Below are 22,871 nucleotides of genomic sequence, written 5' to 3' on the forward strand. Positions count from 1 at the left end.
TTGTCAGAGAAAGCAGAGTATGTTTATTCATCAGTTTCTCAAGAAACAATACAGAAATTAATAGTAGTATTTTTGAAGAGGTGCTAAGACACTGCTGATAATAATGCAAATTGTTACATGTGTTTAGGGAACATACTTTGACAGTTACATCAAAAGTCTTTGAAAATGAGTAGCTTTATTTTTAGTACACTAATTTCTAAAAAAATTAACCTAAGGAAAGTTCAACATTTATGTATTTAATTATGAATCTTGGCATTATGTAGGTATGCAGTGACAAGGATGTGTTTCATACACTGAGAACTATGTCAAAAGTCTTTGAAAATGTGTAACTATTTAGCTCAAAGAAAAATTAAATATTTAGGTAAGTATCTAATTATGAATTCTGGCATTCTGTAGATTTTCACTAGCAGGTGAATGTTTCCTTAACCCTGTGCAAACCTTTGGTATGCGTGTATCAGTTTTTCACCTGAGGCTTTGTTGACATTTGCAGCTGCACAGTTCTTTTTCAGAAATGGTGTCTTGCATCTCAACATCTTTAGCAGCATCCTTGTCTTCTGCCCACTAGATACCAGTGGCAGTGCCACCACATCAGCTGTCCTCTGAGGGAGAGAAATGACCTCTTGTTGAGAAAATGGTATATAATAATCCGTTTTTCAGAAAATTTTATGTGGAAATTTCATTAGGAAAAATGTTGACAGTATCTTGTTAAATTGAAAAAAAAAAAGTGAGTGGCAGCCATCAAAAAGGCAGAAAGGTAGTGATTATCCAATTTAGAGCCTATGATGTCCCTGTAGTAGTGAAAGATTGTTCTGAGAGTTACATGCAATGCCCAGAACTTTCCCTACATCTCCTGAAGCAGTCCTTGTAAAAATATAGCCACTATAGTTAAGTGTGCCAGAAGGGGATTCTTCCGTGTACTGAGAGCTTTCCATTTTGGTTTAGTAGAATTTTTCAGAGTATTCTGTGTGTTGATGTTGTTTGAGTTATATGTGTGTATCACTACTTGAGCTCAGTTCTTCCACTCTTTCTTGATGTTTTTGTCCATGGCTGTTACCACTTAAGCCAGGACTTTATTTCTAGCTTCTTGTTGGTTATTTGGAGATGATGTTTGTGCTGATTTGTCTGCCCAAACTGACCTTGAACTGATCCCAGTTGACTCAGATCTGAGCCTTCTGCGTAGTTAGGATTATAGGCCTGAGTCACTTGTTTTGCTTGTTTTATGACAGTCTTGTAATGTAGGCCAAGGTAACCTCAAACTCATCATCATCTTGCTCTCACATGCCAAGTATTGTGGTTACAGACAAGCACTACCTTCCCAGTCTAGTGTAGTTTTTTCTTCATTGTCTACCCTATTCCCACCCTGGTTTTACTTCTGTGGATTTGGTTTTCATCTCCTTCAGCTCCTATAGGTACAGCAGATAATATTTGTGGGCATTCCAGAGTTCACTGTGAGCATGTTTTAACTATAGTTTAACTTCCCAGCCAAGTTTTAGATCATTCCATATGTTTCCTCAACAGACTACAGGTTTTTCTCCTTTAAACAGCATCATCAGCAATAAAAATTAAGTAGAAATTAAGTAGAAATGCATGAATCTTTAACAAGTTCCTTTTTATAAATAAATATGTAGTTAAAATTAAGTATTTCACCCAGCATCAGTGGCTCAAGCCTGTAATCCTAGCTACTCGGGAGACTGAGAGAATCACAGTTCAAAGCAAGCCCAGGTGGGAAAGCCTTTGAGACTCTTATCTCCAATTAATCAGAAAAAAAGCCAAAAGTGGAGCTGTGGCTCAAGTGGTAGAGTGCTAGCTTTGAGCAAAAGTAGCTTAGGGACAGCAACCGGGCCCTGAGTTCAAGCCCCACCACCAACAGGAAGGAAGAAAGGAAAGAAGGAAGCAAGCAAGGAAGGAAGGAAGGGAGGAGAAAGGAAGAAAGAAAGAAAGAAAGAAAGAAAGAAAGAAAGAAAGAAAGAAAGAAAGAAAGAAAGAAAGAAAGAAAGAAAGGGAAAAAAACATTGAGCAAAATTTAAAAGACATTGTTACAAGACTAAGAAAATAAGTTGTGTTCCAGTGACTCACACCTGTAATCTTAGCTCTAACTGGGATCTGTGATCTCAACGTCCTATGTAGGTAGGAGTATAACCCTGAGCCATTGGTTCCCAGATAGGCACCAACTCTTAAATGTTCCATATTATCTCCTGCCACTGGCCTCCAGAAGACCAATGTTCTATAACATGAACACACTTCAGCCATATCTAAACCCTAGCAGTAAGTTATGATGAACAATGAGTGGGTGTGTGAAGCATCTTGTTTTGGAGATTCAATTTTAGTGACCTGCAGTGAGATAAACAAAATCAGGATTTGGGGAGCCTGGTGAAGACATCATTAATTGAAGCAACTTACCATACTGAGTATAAACAGTAGTATAAGCTTTTAACTCACAGAAACACAACAAGGGAATCCAGTATCTGCCTTGATACTTTATTCTGCCTTAGTTTCTGTGTTTGAGGACTACAAATCAGCTGACAGACTAATGGGGGAAAAGAAGACAATGTTTTTCCCATCACAGGCAGGTTGGTGTGTTCAGTAATGGCAACCTCTCTGTGTAGCTAAAGATAAATATTTACCCACTAAATTTAACAGAAATAAGGGAAGATATTGACTTTAGGGTATATAAAGCTCTATTGGGCTATTGGTTAGTAACAGACTAAATTGGGCTGTTGGTTAGCACAGGCTAAATTAGCAGAAAGCTCCTTAAGAGGATTTAATAGAAACTGTATTTTGCAGAGTCCCTGCTTTAGTTAAATAAGCAAAGTTTATTCAAGATTTATTTTTGCATATTCTTTAGATCAAGTGTTTTACTTGACAATACTCTTCATGACATCTCTGTGTATCTAAATGCATCCCTACATTTTCCCTATCTGACTGCTGTGTTTTATATACTAACAATAATCCTGAAAGAAAATTAAGAAAACAACTCTAGTTATAATAGCTTCAAATTCTAATGAGGGAATTTATTTCATTAAAACACAACATTTTAAATAATAACTGGAATTATGACTAATAGCATGCCATTTTTCTTTATTAACAGCTAGAGAATTAGCATTTTATGACTCTTGAAATATTTATGTTAATACTATTAATTCATGCAAATATAACCTGAGAGGGTAAACTACTCTTTTTATTAGATGATGCTTTTTATGTCAGTCAATACATCAAATATAGAGAATTATTACTATTTTTATATCTTTCTGCAGAGAGAAAAAATAAAGCTTTTTGAGATTTTTTTCAGGGCCCTATGAGAAATATCTAAACCAGTTCAAGATCAATATTTTATCATTTTTGAAAGAAGAAAAAATGTCATATCAATTATACTTTTTAATCATTAGCAACCGTTATTTTATTGAGAAAACTGATGTCTAAACAATTGTGCTGGGTGCTGGTGGCTCACACCTTTAATCCTAACTACTCAGGAGGCTGAGATCTGAGGATTATAGTTCAAAGCCAGCTCAGACTGGACCGTTTGTGAGACTCTTTATTTAAAATTAACCACCAGAAAACCTTAAGTAGCACTGTGGCTCAAGTGGTAGAGCACTAGACTTGAGTTGAAGAGCTAAGGGACAGTGCCCAGGCCCAGAGTTCAAGACCGAAGAAAAAATAAAAAGGATTGTGAACTGTTTCCATATTTCAGAGTTGTATAGAAGACTAGCAAATTTTATGAATATGTCATCGTCAAATCTTATAGGTAGATATGCTCCTTCATAGCAAAAGAAAAAAACAATTTGAATAATGTGGCAAAATAACGTACTGCTTGGGAAGAGATCCATATATTCTTAGTTTCTTTGTAAGAAGGAGAAACCAAAAATATATAAGCTAAATCATATATTATTTGACTTAGAAGTGATCTAAACATTTTAGGAATGTCTGAGGCTTAACATTGTATTAGTTGCAAGTTACCATAAAATAGTTTGGAAACTATTTTATATAAATTTATTGTAAAACAGTGTTTAAATAACTTGTTAAAATGTCTTAACTTGATTAAAATAATTAACTTTAATGTCTAGTAAATAAAACTCTAGCATATTTGTCTAGTAAACCCAAGTAGAATACAAACATATGCTGCATAATAGTTCCAGTAATTCAGAAGATAACTCTTGCCCTCTCTCTCTTTTCCCTCTGTCTGTTCATCCATCTGTCCACCCATCCATCTCTAAGCCAACCAGTCTTATTTGTCAGAGATTCATTAAGTCATATAAACTTTAACATTTGGGTTCTTCTTTAAAACAAACAATGGTGTAATTTTATTTTTTTGCCATATGACAAAGCATTTTGTGAGTACAATGTCTTGATTAACATATTCTGAGAGTTTTAGGGATATTCAATTTACATAAACGCAGATTGTGCTCTAATCAGTTGCAAGAGAATTTATTGCTTTCTTAATTTGGTAATATCCCAAGAAGTGATAAAGAGGTAGGGAAATATCATACATACATAATATCACATATGTACTTAAAATATAAAGATGGATACTACAATGGGGATCTTAAAGTTTTATTCTAAAAGTTGCAGCTGTGAGCCAGGTATAAAATACACTAATAAGTTATACATATGTATATATATCTACAATTTATACATGTGTCTGTGTGTGTATATATGTGTGTATGTGTATGTATATAAACATATACATATATACATACATATATACATACGTGTATATATACATGCATATATATGTATGTATGTATGCATATTTGTATAAATGTGTGTATATGTATATGTATGTATGTATGTATGTATGTGTGTATATTTGTGATAGTAAAGACCAGCTGAGAGAATCTATAGAAACTTCATGGAAGGAATAGTCTTGAAAAATTTCAATTCCAACAGGCAGACAGAGAGTCACCTAAGCTGGATGAGGATCATTAGAAATGACAGAAGTAAAGGGAAAGCTAGAGAGGCAATGTGATGCACTGGCTTTTGCCTGTACTTTGGAACTGGTAATCCCAAGATTCCACTCTCCTTCTCTAGCCCAGAGCCCTCAAGTCCTCCAGTGAAAACATGGGTAAGGGCTGGGAATATGGCCTAGTGGCAAGAGTGCTTGCCTCCTACACATGAAGCTCTTGGTTCGATTCCCCAGCCCCACATATATAGAAAACGGCCAGAAGGGGCGCTGTGGCTCAGGTGGCAGAGTGCTAGCCTTGAGCAGGATGAAGCCAGGGACAGTGCTCAGGCCCTGAGTCCAAGGCCCAGGACTGCCCCCCCCCACCCCAAAAAAGGTAAAATATCTACCTCATCAAACTTTTGTGACTCCTGGGTTTGGAGGGAGACTCTAGGGTACATAGGTATTCAATAAATGCTGTCCCTCTGACCTCCACCATTTTCTAGAGAAAAAATGGATTTCTAGTTTCTCAGGAACCAAGGACAGGAGAAAAAATTGACCTAGGATTTTTTTAAAGAGAGGACTTTCTGTTTTTTGCGAGTGTATGTGCCAGTCCTGGGGCTTGAACTTGGGTCTTTACAGAGATCTTTGAAAAACACATAATGAATCTTATGTTTGAGCAAGGCATAATTTATTTTAAATCAGTGAAATAGAGTCCATAGAATTGTATGTTAATAAATTGATATTAAGAAACAAATGTCTGAATTACTTTGTGGTTGGAAGCCATTTTACATGCTAAATATCATGAATACATTAAGTTATTTGTGGCCTCCAAATTAGAAATAGGATTTTCCTACATTTTATTGATTTTAAGTGCATCTTTTTGCTCTGTGGCTGTAACCTACTTCCATTCCTAGTTAAGTTCTGCTCACGTTCAAATATACGGTAGTTCATAATCACTGAGTACTCAATGATAGGGCACAGTTCCTTGAAAGCATCTATACATCGCCTGAATTTCCATTTGCAATATCAAATTTCAAGGCATAACAAATTTATTCTCATTATTATCCTGCCTTATGTGTCCCAATCAGAAAAAAGTGATTGTTCTCTTCCTGACTTTCATTCTACCATTATGGTGACAGAACGGTTTTCTAGAAGAAGTTGCAGAACATTTAGAATCTGACCTGTCATTCTAGTTCCTGGATACCAGTTTTCATGCACTGAAGAAGTTGATCCGTGCTGCTCACACCAAATAGAATTATCCTTTTTTGGAACAGCTGTCCCATATGGACAATGTACATTATGAGACAATGCTTCTTAGCATCTGGAATCATTCTTTCTTCTTGAATTAAAAAGCCTCTGCATAAACTACTGGGCTAAGGCCTTTGCAGGCAGCATTACAGAGTGTGTCTATAGGGATAGTATTTTTGGTAGCTGGAAAATATTACACAAGTAATGTTGCATACCAATTAGTCGTATTAAAATATGTATTATGCACAGCTCTGTGTTTGGGTTTTAGAGTTTCCTTGACAACATCATTTAACTTCTTACTGTTCTTTTCATGTTGCTAGTATAAATATCTAATATGTTTTTGTTCAAAACATCAATTAGGCTTCAGTATAATCTTTATTAATACAGATCTGTTATTACAAGAAGACTGCTGAGCTATGATAATTTGCACAGCAGGAACAATAAGATATCTTCTCTTTTAGTCTGTCTGAGACTGCTTGACTGTTTTCTTCTTTTACAAAAAGTACATATCCCAAACTTCCTTGATATCTTGTACAATTTATAGTGAAATCATTATAGCTTGTATAAGCAAAAGCATTATGGAAAGGTCCCAAATTGCAGGTAGATTGAAAAGGATACCTGTTAGTTTAGATCTCCACTTTTAATATCTAACTTCTTTTCTTCACGTAGCCAGAACTCCCCACTTCCTGCGGATTCAGAATGTGGAGGTGAATGCTGGCCAGTTCGCCACCTTTCAGTGCAGCGCCATTGGGAGGACCGTGGCAGGCGACAGGCTCTGGCTGCAGGTATAGTAACCTTACACCACAATGCCAGCCGTGAGGTTGAGTCACCTTGGAGGGGGGATCCGCACACAGGCAGTCTTGTCAGGGCCCTAGTGTAGGATGCGCCACATTCCTGGGTGTTGTGCATAATAAGCGACTCTTTCCCTCCTCACATATTTTCCAAACTCCTTGTTACCCCTTGGTGTTTTCACTTAATAATCTCTTGTGGTAGATCATGTGGGAAAATTACTTTTCACTATTAAATTGCAAATTATAATACCTTTCCCCATTTTTTTCCCTAAGAAAATATCAAGAGCATCTCACATATACAGATGCTCTGCACATGTACACAATATGCCTTTATGTAACGTGGAGTTCCAAGCAATTCACTTTAATCTAGAGGTTAGTAACACGTCTTTTAATTTCAAGCATTTCAAGTATATAGTAAATTTTTTTTTCATTTATTTTATTGTTATTATAAAGGTGATATACAGAGGGGTTACAGTTACGTAAGGCAGATAGAGAGTATATTTCTTTTTGAATAATATCACCCCTTCCCTCACTCCTCGTTTCTCACGAGTTGTATAGTTCATTTTCAAAGTAGTGTCTAGTGAGCACTATTGCTGCATTTGTTTGTCCTTTGTTCCCTTCATTTCTGTGTCCCCTTTGCCCTCTCAAAGACAAATGAAAAAACAAATCAAAAAGGAAAACAAAAGCAGCAACCATGGAAAAAAAATCTCATTTCCACTTCCTGGAGTTCATTTCGATAAATATAATTTTGTAATGTCAGATGCGCATAATTTTAATATAACTTGAATGAATCATTGTACAGTTTTTCCCATCCTGTCTACTTTGCACGACAGTTTCATGAACCTCTCTTCTCTTCTCCCATTCCCCCTCCTTCCCACCTCTCTCTCTCCGCCACTCCCTTTACTCAGCTCCTCACTCAAGTTTGGCCTGAGCTCTACCATGAAACCACAACGTAGGCTTTTAGAAATAGTTATTTTATTAATTATAAGATTGATTATGCTACTGAGCTGTGCATAACTTCATATGTCAACCCTTCTGCATGTGCTATTCCACACATCCTCTGCTTTTCCTGCCCCATGCTTTTCCTTGACATCGGTCACCTCTCTGCCTCATCACCCTTCTTTCTGGTGGGACCTGATTGTGATGTGATTATATGATTCTAAGACACTAACTTTTAAATTCCTTGTGCTTTATAATTATTACTACTTAAATAAGTGTTCATTTTTCATTGCTGTGTTTCTGAGAAAATGGGAGACAGCTTATTGCACTCTCCCAAGATGAGACCCCAGTGGGTTGTCAGATGGGAGTGTGCTGAGGAGAGGAGTCCACTTGACTATGCTTTATCCTCCACACAGGGTGCCTTACCCTCTGCCTGATGTCACACTTATATCCTGACCCTGTTTCAGTCACGAAAGAGGCCTATATACACAAGACTGAAAGTATATAATTTAAATCGAATTTTTTTTCTAAAAAGTTTTAATCACTATTTTAAGATTTTTTTATACCATGTAAAATTTTTTGTTAGTACTGAACTTTTCCCCCCATTTTATTCCACTTTTCAGTTATTTTAAATTCCTGATGTTAAGGATAGATGATTTATTTTTTTCAGCTAAAGACTGTATTGAGTGTTATTCAGATTGACTACCTGGTGATTAAGAATAAAACAGATTTTCTTTTATTTACTTTTCCTACATGGAATTAACTACCTTTAAAAAGTAAAACTAGGGGCTGGGGATATGGCCTAGTGGCGAGAGAACTTGCCTCGTATACATGAGGCCCTGGGTTCGATTCCCCAGCACCACATATACAGAAAATGGCCAGAAGTGGCACTGTGGCTCAAGTGGCAGAGTGCTAGCCTTGAGCAAAAAGGAAGCCAGGGACAGTGCTCAGGCCCTGAGTCCAAGGCCCAGGACTGGCCAAAAAAAAGTAAAATGATTTACTTTTGGTGTTTTTCTACAAAATTTAATTTTTATGGAGCAATCAGTTTTGATTGTATGACTATTTGGAATGTATGTAGTGTGGGCTCTTTGTTGCATAGATTCATCCAAAATACACCTAATAGTTTACTGCATGCTGAGAAGATGTATGTTCATTTTTAAAATTTGTTTTGGAAAATGTTTTGGTAGATGTTCTGAATTTGAAAAACTCTTGCTTAAACTTGAATGTAGGGTTAGTAATCTTTAATTGTTTTTTTAATCACAGTTTTAAAGAGAATTTGTCATGTTATTGAGAGAAACCTAGTTGCTGTTGCTTGGGGGTGAAAGAAGGTGGGGCCAGGTCTTAATATAGAGTTTTCAACCCTGCCTCCACTATTATTAGAGAAGATTTTAAAGAACATTTTGCCTATTCATAAATTCTACTTTAATTGATCTGGGGTGAGACTCAGCAAATCAATTGTCTGAAGTAAAATGCAATATATATTATAAGTTGGAAGAGAAAGAGCCAAACATAGTATACAACTGATACCACTGTAGTAGTTCTTCTATATCATTGGGGGATTGGTCTAGGATCTCTGTGGATGTTACAATCCTTAGGTACTCAGGTGGCTTATGTAAAATTGTATTACATTTGTATTTAATCCGCTATGCACATCTTCTCATACACTTCAATGATTTTTTGATGACATAATACAATGCAATAGCGGTATTTGCTCTTTTGAATAATTTAGGAAATTATGACAATGAAAACATTCTATATCTTTAAATGTATGGGCTTATTTTTCTTCACATATTTTGACCTGTGATTTGTTTAATCTTTGGGTACAGAATCAGTGGATATTGGGAGCTTGCCCTATTTGAGAGCATAAATGTCAATAATTCATTCCCATTAGAACTATTGACTCTTTTCCTACTTTCCAGCCTTTTTTTCCTTATGTGTGTTGTCCTGCAGTTTACTTCAAATCTAGGTTAAGAGGAGGATAATATAGATGAGTTTGGGTTTTAAGACAATCTCAGCTTTTCCTGCACTGAGGATGCTGTTTGGTTTGCGAATCATTGTGATTCTGGAAAAACTTATGATTTATGTGCCCTGGTTAGGAGGTTTATTTTAGTAATAGCTCCTAATAGAAGACCAGCATCCTTTACCAGCATCTTCAAGTGTGCCTGAAATGTAAATGAACTTTGCATTTAAAAATCATTATGTATATGCATATACTCAAAATCATAAGAACTATTCAATTTGAAATACTTTTCCTAAGTATTTCTGTTAGAGAATTTTAACTTGCAACATGCTAAAGCTTTTACAGTAGCAAAATGCATTTTTGCACATAAACCCACTTGGGTCCTCAACGTAATTCTGAGATGCTGGCAGACAGTTTAATGAGAAGAAATATGTTTCGTTTTTCTCTCTGTGATATGAATCTCACCTAGATTTCAAAATTTATAATGCATCTTTAATCTGTGACACCTCGGTTCTTTTAGTATAGTCACCTGCAAAATATGTCATTATGTGTGTTGTACTACATGAGCCCCATCATAGGTGTTTGGCAAGGAGTTTTACAGGTGCTTGTTGTGTCTGTTTTATAGATGAGGAGCTTAAGGGTGAGGATTGACCTGGGTCACAGAGGGAACTGGCATGGTTAGGAATAGTCTAACCATCTGTCACTACCTGTGCTTCATACTCATTAATTCCACTGTGCTATCTAAAAGGAAGGGGAGTTGATCATATACATTGAGTACTTTGTGGGAGGAATCAGGCTCTAACCAACTTACATAATTAACATCTGAACATAGGAGAATTTTCCACGTTTATGCCATGAACATATTGAGCCCTACCTGTAAGAAATGGCCAGGAATTTGAGTGTTTGAAGTGTAGTTTAAATATAATTCTTGTTGTAGTCTTCATAAAATCATAATATGAATAAGTCTGATAATGATGCCAATGGAAAAATGTTTATAATTAGCAGATGTGTCCCATCTGTTTCTGTTTTTCCACTGCATCTGTGGGCCACACAGGTTAATGCCAATGTGAGAGGTTTTTTTTCAAACCATGTACAACAAAATTAAACCTAGTGAATGAAGATCCATTATTATACCTATACTGTTCTTAGAACACATTGCAGACAGTCTTCCTTGGGAAGACATAATTTATAGAACTACTTTATAGCAGTGCAAAACTTTTAGGCAATGAAGTTCTAATATTATCAGACATAATCATCTGTATGAGATGCTAAAACAAATGTTTTGAAAATATTTCAGAAGATGTACCTGCATATTTATATTCTCTCTTCCTCCCTCCCCTCTTCTTGTTCTCCCTTGCTCCTTTCCTCTCCTCCCCCCACACACTGAGAAGAGGAAATTAAATTTTAGCTTTCCTTTTCATATATGTTTAATATGCTTTAATACCTTAATACATGTTTGCTCTGTGGGAATTTTTGAGTTGCTTATTTTTTATGCAGTCGTTGATCCTGTAAGCCAGGTAAGGGTATAGTAGACTCATTATTGTTCTTTCTTGAGCATTTCAAATTTTATCTTCAATATTTTTACTTCTCTTGGGCCTTCATAATTATAACACTAATTTGAGTTTTTCACTAACTGAAGGTAGTAACCGAAACAGGCTAATGTTGGCCTTTGCTTACCTAAGAGTAGTATGTACACCTTTTTGTCAGGGGATGTCACTCTGGAGCTCTCTACCCTCTTCTTGACCAGCATCTGGTCCTGTTTAGTTGTTTTCCTAACTTCTGACCTTTCATTCATTCCCCTGCTGTTCTCACTTAGCTACCATGTGGTTCCCAGAGTAGGTCCAGACAAATGACAGAAGGCTTACATGCTGTACTTTCTTGACAATGAGGAGGCATTTATTCATTGAGTGAATAGCAGCTGTCAAAGGAAACCTGGAAGAAAACCATTTTCTTGACAGAGGCACCTACTATGTTTCAGTGGCTTACTTTACAGAATTACACAAGTGTGTAACTTCTGAATTTGGAACAGTCTTCAAATTAAATTCCTAATTTGATTATTATGAAAATATAAGTCTAGAAAATATAGAAAACTTTAGCATAATCACACACAGTATTGAGGGTATGTATTGTGGGTAAATCTATTTTATTCATGAAAAAATTCTCACATGTGTACTTATGTATGCATGTATTCATGCTTTTACTGTGTTCTTATTGCAAGTTAGTAAATTTGGCCACTTGGACTTTTTTTTCTCATTTTTTTTTCCAGTCCTGGGCCTTGAACTCAGGGCCTGAGCACTGTCCCTGGCTTCTTTTTGCTCAAGGCTAGCACTCTACCACTTGAGCCACAGTGCCACTTACAGCCATTTTCTATATATTTGGTGCTGAGGAATTGAACCTAGGGCTTCATGTATACCAGGCAAGCACTGTTACCACTAGGCCATATTCCCAGCTTGGACTTTTTTCTTAAGGAAGTGATGTTGTATTACATGTAATTTTTAGCTGGATACTCTAAGATTTATTGTAAAAATATCTAAGTTAACTTCAGAATTTTAGAGTCCATCATAGTTTATATAGCTGAGTTTTCCTCTTTCACAAACATCTTTATTCTTATTAGGAAGAAAGTACCACAGTGGTCTTTCTAAATGATTTTATTATGTACATCAATTAAGGACATAAGATAATTGGCAAAAAAATAAAAAAAATTAAAAAGGGACATAAGATAATGTTACTGTGAAGTATCTTACTACATAACTTACTACTGGCATAGCCTGGCATCTACAATTGTACCTATTGGTGGAGTACTCTATATGCTCCTTGAATACTTGCTGAACCACAAGCTTAGTGGCTTTGTTGCCAGTCATGTATCTCCAACAGTGACACTTCACACAGACACACTTATGCCTGGAACAGGATGATGAGCCAAGAGGGAACCATGTATATCTTTCTGGGATACTTGTGCCAAGCCCTCAGCTCCTGTCCAGACTGGGATGTGAAGAGGCGATAGAGAACCTGATGGTGTATTTTCCACTGTTGCAGTAGCCACAGCAGATATCAGGAAGGGTTTCAAATCTTAGAAAACCAGTTATTTATTAGTGTGATTTTAGCAGCCAAGAGGACCAATACATTATCTTTCCAAAATCTTTTTTCTTCTTTCCTTTCCCTGAACTTTTGTATTCTGTTGTAATTTTCCCCTACTTCCCTCATGTTACAAGAAATATATCCCTAAGAGGATATTCCAGCAGAGTGTGGCCCTATCTACACCTGTGCCATTGTAGTAGGTGAATAAAATTTCTCCCATTCACTTCTTTCTGTGAAGAATGAAATGCAATAGAAACTCTTAATTTTAGAATATAATTTTCCTAAGGGCAAGGGTAATTTGATGTCAGACTGTTTTAGCTGGACATTTGTGGCTGAGGCCTATAATCCTAGCTATTCAAGAGGCTGAGATCTGGTGATCATTCTTTGAAACCAATCTGAGTAGGAAAGTCTGTGAGACTCTTACCTCCAATTAACCACCAAAAATCCAGAAGAGGAGGTGTGGTAGAGTGCCTGGAACACAAATGCCCAGGGACTGTGCCTATGCCCTGATTTCAGTCCCTAGGACGAATGATTTAAAAAATATTTCACTTGTTGCCCAATTCTTTATTTGAACTCAGATAAGTTTAGTGCAAGAGAAAGAGAGATGTGGATTGGGGGAGGGGGGACTGGATGATGGGAAGACAAGTACAGCTGGGACATTTTTTTCCCTAACCTAAAATGTTTCTCATTAAAAACAGTTTCTCTAGTGTCCTGGAGAATTTGACTAATGAATGAACAAACTATAGATTGTATGAGTTGTACTTTTATTGCTGTGATTTCATCAGATATTTGAAATAAAGGAAGTAGAATGACATTGACTACTGGTGTGGGTTAGAGAGGACCCTGGATGACATAGCTATGTCCTCTCAAAGTTCTCCATTGATCTCTGTGAGGAGTTCAGTCTACGTCCACTTATAGAAGAAGAAACGGTGAGTCAAGCATATTAGTGAAGTTTTTAGGGAGACATTATTCATAATCAACGCTGGGGTTATAATTCAGTCTACACTTGTCTAGAATTTTTGCCTTCCTGAACCATAATACTCCTTGAGTAGAGGAGAAAAATCTAGCCACTTCCCAGGGATTCATAAACATTATGTAATTTTAAATAGTCATCTCTCTCAGAATTGAAAGTTAAAATTGTATTTGAGCATGTAGTGTTGCCTTTGCTTTTTGTATTTGAATGCATGCATGTGGTCAACAATCTATGGTAGTGTTTAGCTTCATTTATAGATTATGAGGGCAATGAAAAAAAACATAATGGTATATCAAAACTGCTTTGTTCCTAGATACAAAAGCCATAAAATGATTTATGATGAAGTGAAATTATGGTTCCCTTGGCAAACTTAAAGAGTATTTTGTACCATATATATTAAAGCATAAATTTAACATCACTTCCCATCAGAAAATACCAGGAGTACACAGAAAAATGCCTTCTGTTGCTATAGTAACCATTTCCTGTCTGAAACTTGAGAGGTGAAAATCACATCCATTATTGTTTTAATCAGTTATCTCTCCAGCTGTAGCACTATATGATACAATGTTGAACATTTAGACTGAAAGACCTTAAAGCTTATTATGCCTTGTGTTTTGACTTAGCATGATTTGCAATTACTTCAATTTAATTTGAGATTTATTTCATGTTGGTGAAACAGTATAATGTGTGTTGAGATTGTGGGTGAAATTAATAAAGTTTACTTTGTGACATTATCTAAGTCAGTCATGGAAAAATAGGAGGATCTTGTACTTCACACAAGAGTCCTTCCTGCTCCACAGTACCTTCAAGGTCAAGAATTTCAATTGGTAGAGAAAGTACATTTACTGAGGTATTCAATTAATATTGGGTCTAGGTCAGGGTGGTGCCATGCAGAAGGGAGATGAGAATCAGGCATCAGTTTCAGCCACTGATTGTAATGGCTGCTTCCATTGGGCCCATGAACTCTAAATCCTGTGAATGATTTTCTTTTCTTTTAAATTATCTTTAAGTAGTTTTACAAAAGACTTAACCATGTAACAAAGCAGTTGTGAATGCAATATATCTTGATCAATGCCACAGCTTTTTTCCTTGTCTTTTAAAAAAAATTTCTATGAGGGGGAAACTTGCTTGTTTCCAAAAATCAGAGACTCTCCTATGAGAAGGGAAGACAGACATGGCCCTGGTCCTTTCATTTCCAAGAAGGAAGGTCACTTCTGTGCCTTTATAGTAACATTTTGTTTGAACTGTTAAAAAGCCAAAGGTACAGAGAGTACATTTATTGAGATACCCAATTAATATTGAATTTAAATTGCATGAAACATTTCAAAGAAAATGACTCCTGGTCCTTTAGGGGCTGATCAGCATGGTACAAGTGGGCATGTTTGGAGGTGGGATAGTACACACTGGTTTTGCTGCTGAAAAAGTACAGGTTAATTCCCACCTGTGTTTCTGAGGAAGGACCCAGCTCATCTCCCCTGTGCTCACCCTCTCAGAACTACTCCAGAGTGCCTGAGATTGATTAATTTGCCAGCAAGTGCTGCTAACTTCCCAGGCCTCAATTTCTTTCAATCATTGCTCTGATTATCACAACACTATTCCTGAAAGACTTAATATGTATCTTTTTGCTGGTAAATTACTGCTCATTTAGAAGTCCTCCAGTTAGTCCATTGCTTAAAGAAGGTTGTAAGTATAATTTAAATAACTATCAGTACTTTTTTTCTGGCTTGCTCAAATTGAAATAGGCATGCATTTAAAGACACTCTTTCCTTCTTAAAGGGCTGTATTTAACCCAGTAAGATCATTTTCTCTCAGGCATTGTCATTATGGGTCTCTTATTAAGTTAACAAAGGATAGAGCAGAAAGTCCATTAAGAGCCCTGAACAAGCAGGTGTCATGCTTCTTTGCATGGACTGTCTGTTTTTTGTTGCCAGTAATCCTATCTTAGGCTGTTTTGCATGATGAACTCTTTACATCCTACTGAGTAAAAGGAAGGACTTCACCTGCCATGCTTTGAAGTTAGACGGACTTGGTAGGGTATTCTCTTACCCTGGGGGAACTGGGAAGAATCCAACTGACAAACTTATTAGCTCTACCCAACATACCCAATATATATGGCATTGTTTTGTTCTGTTAGAATAACAGGAGCCCTAGGCCCCCTACATGCAGTGGTACCAAGGTTCTGAACACATTGTCCTCTCTGGTGAGTACTGATGTGAGGAAAGACCAACAGGAAGAAGGATTCTCTTGTCTTTCTGTACTTAGCTAGAGTTGGAAGCAGCAGAGCTGGCCACGCTCCCTGTTTAGTTCACTTCTGAGAACCTTGATGTTCCTAAAATCATTAATCACTCAGTCCTTCATCAAATGCTATATAATGCTGTCATCAGACAACCTCCTCCCTGTTGATATGGATGGCATGGGTGCTGTGCTGTAGACAAAGCAGTCAAATGAGTGCCAGAGCTGTCTGCATTCCTGGGACTTGTTTCCTACAAGGAGTAATAGAGAATGGCCATAGTAAGGAAGAAAACCGCACCAGAATGGTCATTGTTTTCTTTTTCAAAAGGAACAGCTGTGCTGTACTGAGCAAGAGCACATTTCTGTTTCTCCTCTACAGTCAGGTGAGGACTCACTGAGAGCACAGTGAGCAGCAGTGGGGAAGACATAGGGAAAGTTAACGGTGGTAGCTTGTAGCTCAGTTTCCATTACACAGGACATATTAACGAGAGAAAAGCATAAACGTTATTTAATGTACATTGTATGTGACCCAGAGCCTTTAGAAAGTGAAAAATCAAAGACCAGGAAGAACTGTTTCTATGCACAGTAGCAAGACTTAGTTCCAATGGTTTCTGTCTGTGTGCTACCCTTCTTTTTGGATATGGGACAGCCACCTTTCACATGAGAGGCTTCAGCAGTCAAGGGAGGGAGAAGGTCACTAGGGACCTCTACAAGATTTGTAGCCTTCGTGGTAGAAATAGGGATGAGAAAAATTCCTGTTTGGTAGCCTGCTTCACAGGAGAAATGAACTAGAAATTCCCATTCTAATGACTGCTTTTGGAGAGCTGAGTGAGAGGATTAGGTCATACTTCCTGTTTCTATAATTTTCTTATATTTTTTTTTAGCTTAGAATACTTCTTAGCATTCCAAATGATCATCCTTTCAGGTAGCCTTTCTGTATCACATCACAGTAAGAAAATGATGCAGGACATCCACCTCTTCCTTTCCTTTCCCATCTCTTAATACATTTTGAAGAAACTTCCTCATTTCTTCTCCTTTATCCCTGCGGTGGATAGCTTCTTAAAGATGTCATCTGATAGTAAGCAAATGTAAAACTCAGTGGTTTTTTTGACCAGTTTATTAAGGGATGAATGCTAGGATTCCAACAGGAAAGAAGAAATAATATTACCCAAAGGTGGAAACCTTTACCTCGTATGCATTACTTCTTTCCCCTAAGGTTTTAAGGTATTGATTGGTATTTGCTCTTATTTTAGTGCTCCTCCCATTTCTTCTGTGTCTCTACCTGTCTTTCCTTTATTAGTCCCTTCCCTGTTACTTCCCCCAAACTCTTCTCCATTCTTTTCTGTCTTTACATGACTTTTTTCTCCCTCATCTTTCTCCTTGGATGTCCCTTTCCTTTTGATCTCTTCCTTATTTTCAACCTCAGGACTCACCTGTGTTAAGGTCATTGTTCTAGTTGGTAGGTCCAAAGTGGGATTTTTCAGCTGGGCGCTGGTGGCTCATGCTTGTAATCCTAGCTACTCACGAGGCTGAGATATGAAGATCATGGTTTGAAGCCTGGTAGGAAAGTTCATGAGACACTTATCTCCAGTTAATCACCGAAAAAGCCAGGAGTGGAACTGTGGTTCAGGTGGTAGAGGGCTAGCCTTGAGCAAAAGAAGTTCAAGGACAGCACCCAGGCCCACAGTTCAAGTCCCAGGACTTTCCAAAAAAAAAAAAAAAAAAGAATTTTCTACTTGTATAAAACTGTTGGTAATGCCACAAATTTAAATAATGTACACCAGTCTGAGTGATTAATCTTGTAGATTTTAAATATTGCCAAGCGCCTCTAATTCTAAGTATATATTTTATAGCACTACAAGTGCTTCTCTTAAATTACTACAAGCACACTTAATCTTATTTAGTTTTGTGTCTTCAATTTCAAGAACTATTTAATGATAGCTACAGAAAAATATAATTTCAAGGAATATCCTTGTCCTGTAGAAAGGGTCAGCATAATCTCAAAATACAATAGGGAATTTATCATTTATTTTAATTTAAAAAATACTGTCTAATGTAAGGAATTCGTTCTACAAAAACTATTCCATTGGTTCATGTCTAACCTTGTATCAGTGCCATCCTGTCCTTTTGTTACTGTTGCTGTCGACTAAATTTTGAAATTGCAAAGTGTGAGTTCTCCAACTTTCTTCTTTAGATTTGGTTGCAGTGGTAGCTTTTGAATTGAACTCTCGCTAGTGAAGAAGGTTCCAACAGGACATTAAATAATTGTTATATATCTCTGAGCAGTTAGGATATATGGTGAGGGCACACCTTCAAAAGGTCACAAGCCTTTCATTACCCAGATGGTTATATTTTTGTCTAATTTCTGCTGTAACAAATTACCCCCAAATTAACAGCTTTGTTATCTGATACTTTTGGAGCTCAGAAGACCTAAAGGAAGGGGACATCAAGGTGTTTCAGAGGAGAATCTGTTCCTTTCCTATTCTAGCTTCTTCTTTTATTTCTTGGCTCCCTTACACCATGCCATCTACTGTGTGCATGACTCTGCTTGTGCTTCTGTCATCACATCTCCTCCTTCCGTATTTGATTCTCCTGTCTTCCCTCCTTGGGGCCTCTGGTGACACTGGGGAAGCCAAGTAGTGAAGTAATATCTTCTCATCTCCAGGTTTGCATCTCCAAACATATTCATTTTTCATAGAAGGTAATAGTCACAGGTTTTGGAGACTTATCATATAGACATCTTGGGGCTCATTTTCTGAAACTATCATGATGAGTTTGAGTGAAGTTGCTGACTGGTACATGCCAAGAAACTCTAAAATGTCTTTTTTGCAAATGTAACAATAATGTATTGTCAATTTTAAAGAATTAGAAGAGGGTTATTGTGTATATTAGTGGCAGAGTATTTGCTTGGGTTTTAGCACATCAAAACAAAGACAACACAAATCATACATACGTACATACATGCACGTGTATGTGTATACAAAAACATATCTATTCTTTCTCACTGAGGCTTTCACTGTCAGAGTTAGGAAGTTGTTTGGGCATCTGTGTAGTGTACCTGGTTACATTAAGTATGCAAGATTAAGCTCATGACCTGAAAGGGCCCGTGGTCTGCTGGAGGAGATGGATTGTACTGCAATATAATATACTTGAAAGTAAAACAATAAGTTTTTGAAATTTTAGCTTCCTTTCCTTTTTTTTGTAATTTATTTATTAATTAAACAAAAATTTTTTGATAAGGTATTGTGCAAAAAGGGTACAGTTACATAGTAGGGCAGTGTGTACATTTCTTGTGATATCTTACACGCTGTTTTTCTTTTCCTTCCCTAGGTCAGGTAGACATATATACAATACAAAATGTACCAAGAACATATACAGTAGCCACGTGGCCTGTGCCAAAGAAAATTCGCCTAGGGCTTTAAATGTAATGTCGACATTAGGCAATATGTCGACAATAGTCTTATATGAACGTACATACATAGCTTTGAGCTGTTGTATTCCACTGAGAGGTCAATTTTTGACCTTTATATGTTGAGTAGTTGTTTGGTTTTAGTTACATAATGTTGGGTCGCAGACCCAATCCTGTGGGAAATACCATTTGACAAGCAGTTTTTGGTTTCACAGAACTGGTCTCTACTGTCTCCCCGTCACTCCATCTTAACAGTCATATATCAGGGAGATCATGCCCCTTTGTTTTCTGTGTTCTAGGCATGTCTCGCTCAACATTATTTGTTCAAGTTCTGACCATTTCCCTGCAAATAACAATATTTCACCATTCCTAATCGCTATGTAGTATTCCATTGTGTATAGGTACCATATTTTTTGGATTCAATCATCTGCGTTGATTCCATATTTTGGCTGTTGTGAATTGTGCAGCGATAAACATGGAAGTGCAAATGTCTTTTTGATATCTTGGGACCTGCTGTTCAGGATAGATGCCTAGAAGTGGTATGGCTAGGTCATAGTGTAGGTCTATATTGAGCTTTTGAGAAGCCTCCATACTGCTCTCCAAAGTGGTTGTACTAAATTGCACTCCCACCAACAATGGAGGAGGGTTCCTCTTTCCCTGCACCCCCTCCAGCATTTGTTGCTGCCTGAGTTCAGAGTATAGGCCATTCTAACTAGAGTGAGGTGGTATCTCAGGGTTGTTTTTATTTGCATTTCCTTTACTACCAGGGATGTTGAACATTTCCTCATATGTTTCTTTGCCATTTTTATCTCTTCTCTTGTGAAGTCTTTCTTTAGCTCCTTTGCCCATTTCCTAATTGGTTTACTGGGCTTGGAGGGGCTTAGTTTTTTTAGTTCTCGGTAGATGACAGATATTAGGCCTTTTTCTATTGCTGTGCTGGTAAATATCCTTTCCCATATGTTTGGCTGTCTTTCTATTTTAGTGGCTATGTCCTTAGCTGTGCAGAAACTTTTTAATTTATAGTAGTCCCATTTGTCGAGTCTCTCCCCTATTTGTTGTGCCCCTGGGACTGTATTCAGGAAGTTCCTTCCTATGCCTATAAGTTCTAGCGTCTTTCCTTCTCTGTCCTTCAGTAGTTTCAAGGATTCAGGTCTGATATTGAGGTCCTTGATCCTTTTTTAGTTGATCTTGGTGCATGGTGATAGGATTGGGTCTACTTTGAGTTTTCTGCATATGGCTGCCCAGTTCTCCCAGAACCAATAGCTGAAGAAGCAATGTTTATTCCATTGTATGTCTTTAGCTCCTTTGTCAAATATCAGCTGACTGTAAGGGTGCAGTTTTATTTCTGGATCTTCAATTCTAATCCATTGGTCTTCCGGCCTGTTTTTATACCAATACCAGGCTGTTTTTGTTATGAAGGCTCTGTAGTAGAGCTTGAAGTCTGGTATTGTGATACCTCCTGCACTGCTTTTTCTTTGCCTAGAATTACTTTGGCTATTCTAGGTCTTTTGCTGTTCCATATGAATTTATGGGTTGCTTTCTCTATTTCAGTGAAGAATGTAACTGGGATTTTGATAGGGATTGTATTGAATTTGTATAACAATTTGGCAATATGGCCATTTTCACTATATAGATTCTGCCTACCCATGAGCATGGGAGGTCTTTCCATCTCCTTGTGTCTTCTTTGATTTCCCTTATTAGATTTTTATTGTTCTCATTAAATAGGTCCGTTACGGGCTGGGGATATGGCCTAGTGGCAAGGGTGCTCGCCTCTTATACATGAAGCCCTGGGTTCAATTCCCCAGCACCACATATATAGAAAATGGCCAGAAGGGGCGCTGTGGCTCAAGTGGCAGAGTGCTAGCCTTGAGCAAAAAGAAGCCAGGGACTGTACTCAGGCCCTGAGTCCAAGGCCCAGGACTGGCCAAAAACAAAGAAATAAAAAAACAATAAATAGGTCCGTCACGTCCTTGGTTAGGTGGATCCCTAGGAACTTTTTTTTTTTGGCTACTGTAAATGGAATTGTTTCCATAATTTCCTTTTCTGCTTGTACATTGCTGGTGTGCAGAAAAGCTGCTGACATTTGTGGATTGATTTTGTATCCTGCTACTTTGCCAAAATGGTTTATTAGGTGTAGGACTTTGGGGACTGAGTTTTTTGGGTCCTTTAGGTATAAGATCATGTCGTCTGCGAATAGGGATAGCTTGATTTCTTCCTTGCCAATGTGGATCCCTTTGATGTCCCCCTCTTGCCTTATTGCTATGGCTAGGGATTCCAGGACTATGTTGAAAAGAAGTGGGGAGAGTGGGCATCTTTGTCTTGTTCCTGAGTTTAGGGGGAATGATTTTAGTTTCTCTCCATTTAATACTATGCTAGCAGTTGGTCTGTTGTATATGGCTTTTATTGTTTTGAGGAATGTTCCTTCTATTCCTGTTCTCTACAGAGCTTTTAATAAGTATGGATGTTGTATTTTGTCAAAGGCTTTTTGGGCATCGGCTGAGATAACAATGTGATTCTTGATTTTAGTTCTGTTGATGTGGTGAATTACATTGATTGATTTACGGATGTTGAACCATCCTTGTGACTGTGGGATGAAGCCTACTTGTTCATGATGTATAATTTTCTTGATCAGTTTCTGGATCCTGTTAGCTAATATTTTATTGAGGAGCTTTGCGTCTGTGTTCCTTAGTGATATTGGTCTGTAGTTCTCTTTTTTTGTTGGGTCTTTGCCTGGTTTGGGAATGAGTATGATATTAGCTTCATAGAATGAGTTTGGGATTTCTCCCTCTGTTTCTATTTCACGGAAGAGTTTGAGGAGTATTGGTATTAGCTCCTCACTAAAGGTTTTATAGAATTCGTTGGTGAATCCATCTGGGCCTGGGCTTTTCTTTGTTGGGAGGTTCTTGATTACCCCCTGTATCTCACGGTAAGTTATTGGTTTATTTAGTTGATTTATTTCTTCTTGGTTCAGTTTGGGCAGTTTATACTTCTCTAAGAATTGATCCATTTCTGTAAAATTACTGTTTTTTAGTGAGTAGAGGTCTGGAAATAGTTCCTTATGATTGTTTGAATATTGTCTGTACTTGTAATTTTTCCGGTGGAGTCCCTGATTTTACGTATATGAGTCTCTGTTCTTTTTTTTGTAAGTCTTGCGAGGGGTCTGTCGATTTTATTTTCTCAAAGAACCAGCTTTTAGTCTTATTTATTTGTTGAATAGTCTTTCTATTTTCAATCAGATTTAACTCTTCTTTAATCTTTGTGATCTCTCTCCTCCTAGTCATTTTAGATTCAATCATTTCTTGTTTCTCCAGTTGTTTTATTTTCATCGTGAGGTTATTTACCTGCTCTGCTTCCATTCTTTT

At 37.2% G+C, this 22,871-nt stretch overlaps 1 protein-coding gene across 7 annotated transcripts in view; it reads left to right on the forward strand.

Annotated features, from left to right (window-relative positions):
* Ptprm (protein tyrosine phosphatase receptor type M) overlaps positions 1 to 22,871 on the forward strand; it is a 767,348-nt gene that overhangs the window by 302,418 nt on the left and 442,059 nt on the right. For all 7 annotated transcript variants that reach the window (XM_048363182.1, XM_048363174.1, XM_048363176.1 and 4 more), the window contains exon 5: positions 6,797 to 6,912. In XM_048363182.1, the coding sequence (XP_048219139.1) occupies positions 6,797 to 6,912 (116 nt within the window). The remainder of the gene's footprint in view (positions 1 to 6,796; positions 6,913 to 22,871) is intronic.

Source organism: Perognathus longimembris, chromosome 15, assembly GCF_023159225.1.
Source record: "Perognathus longimembris pacificus isolate PPM17 chromosome 15, ASM2315922v1, whole genome shotgun sequence".
In the NCBI taxonomy this organism is placed as follows: Eukaryota; Metazoa; Chordata; class Mammalia; order Rodentia; family Heteromyidae; genus Perognathus; species Perognathus longimembris.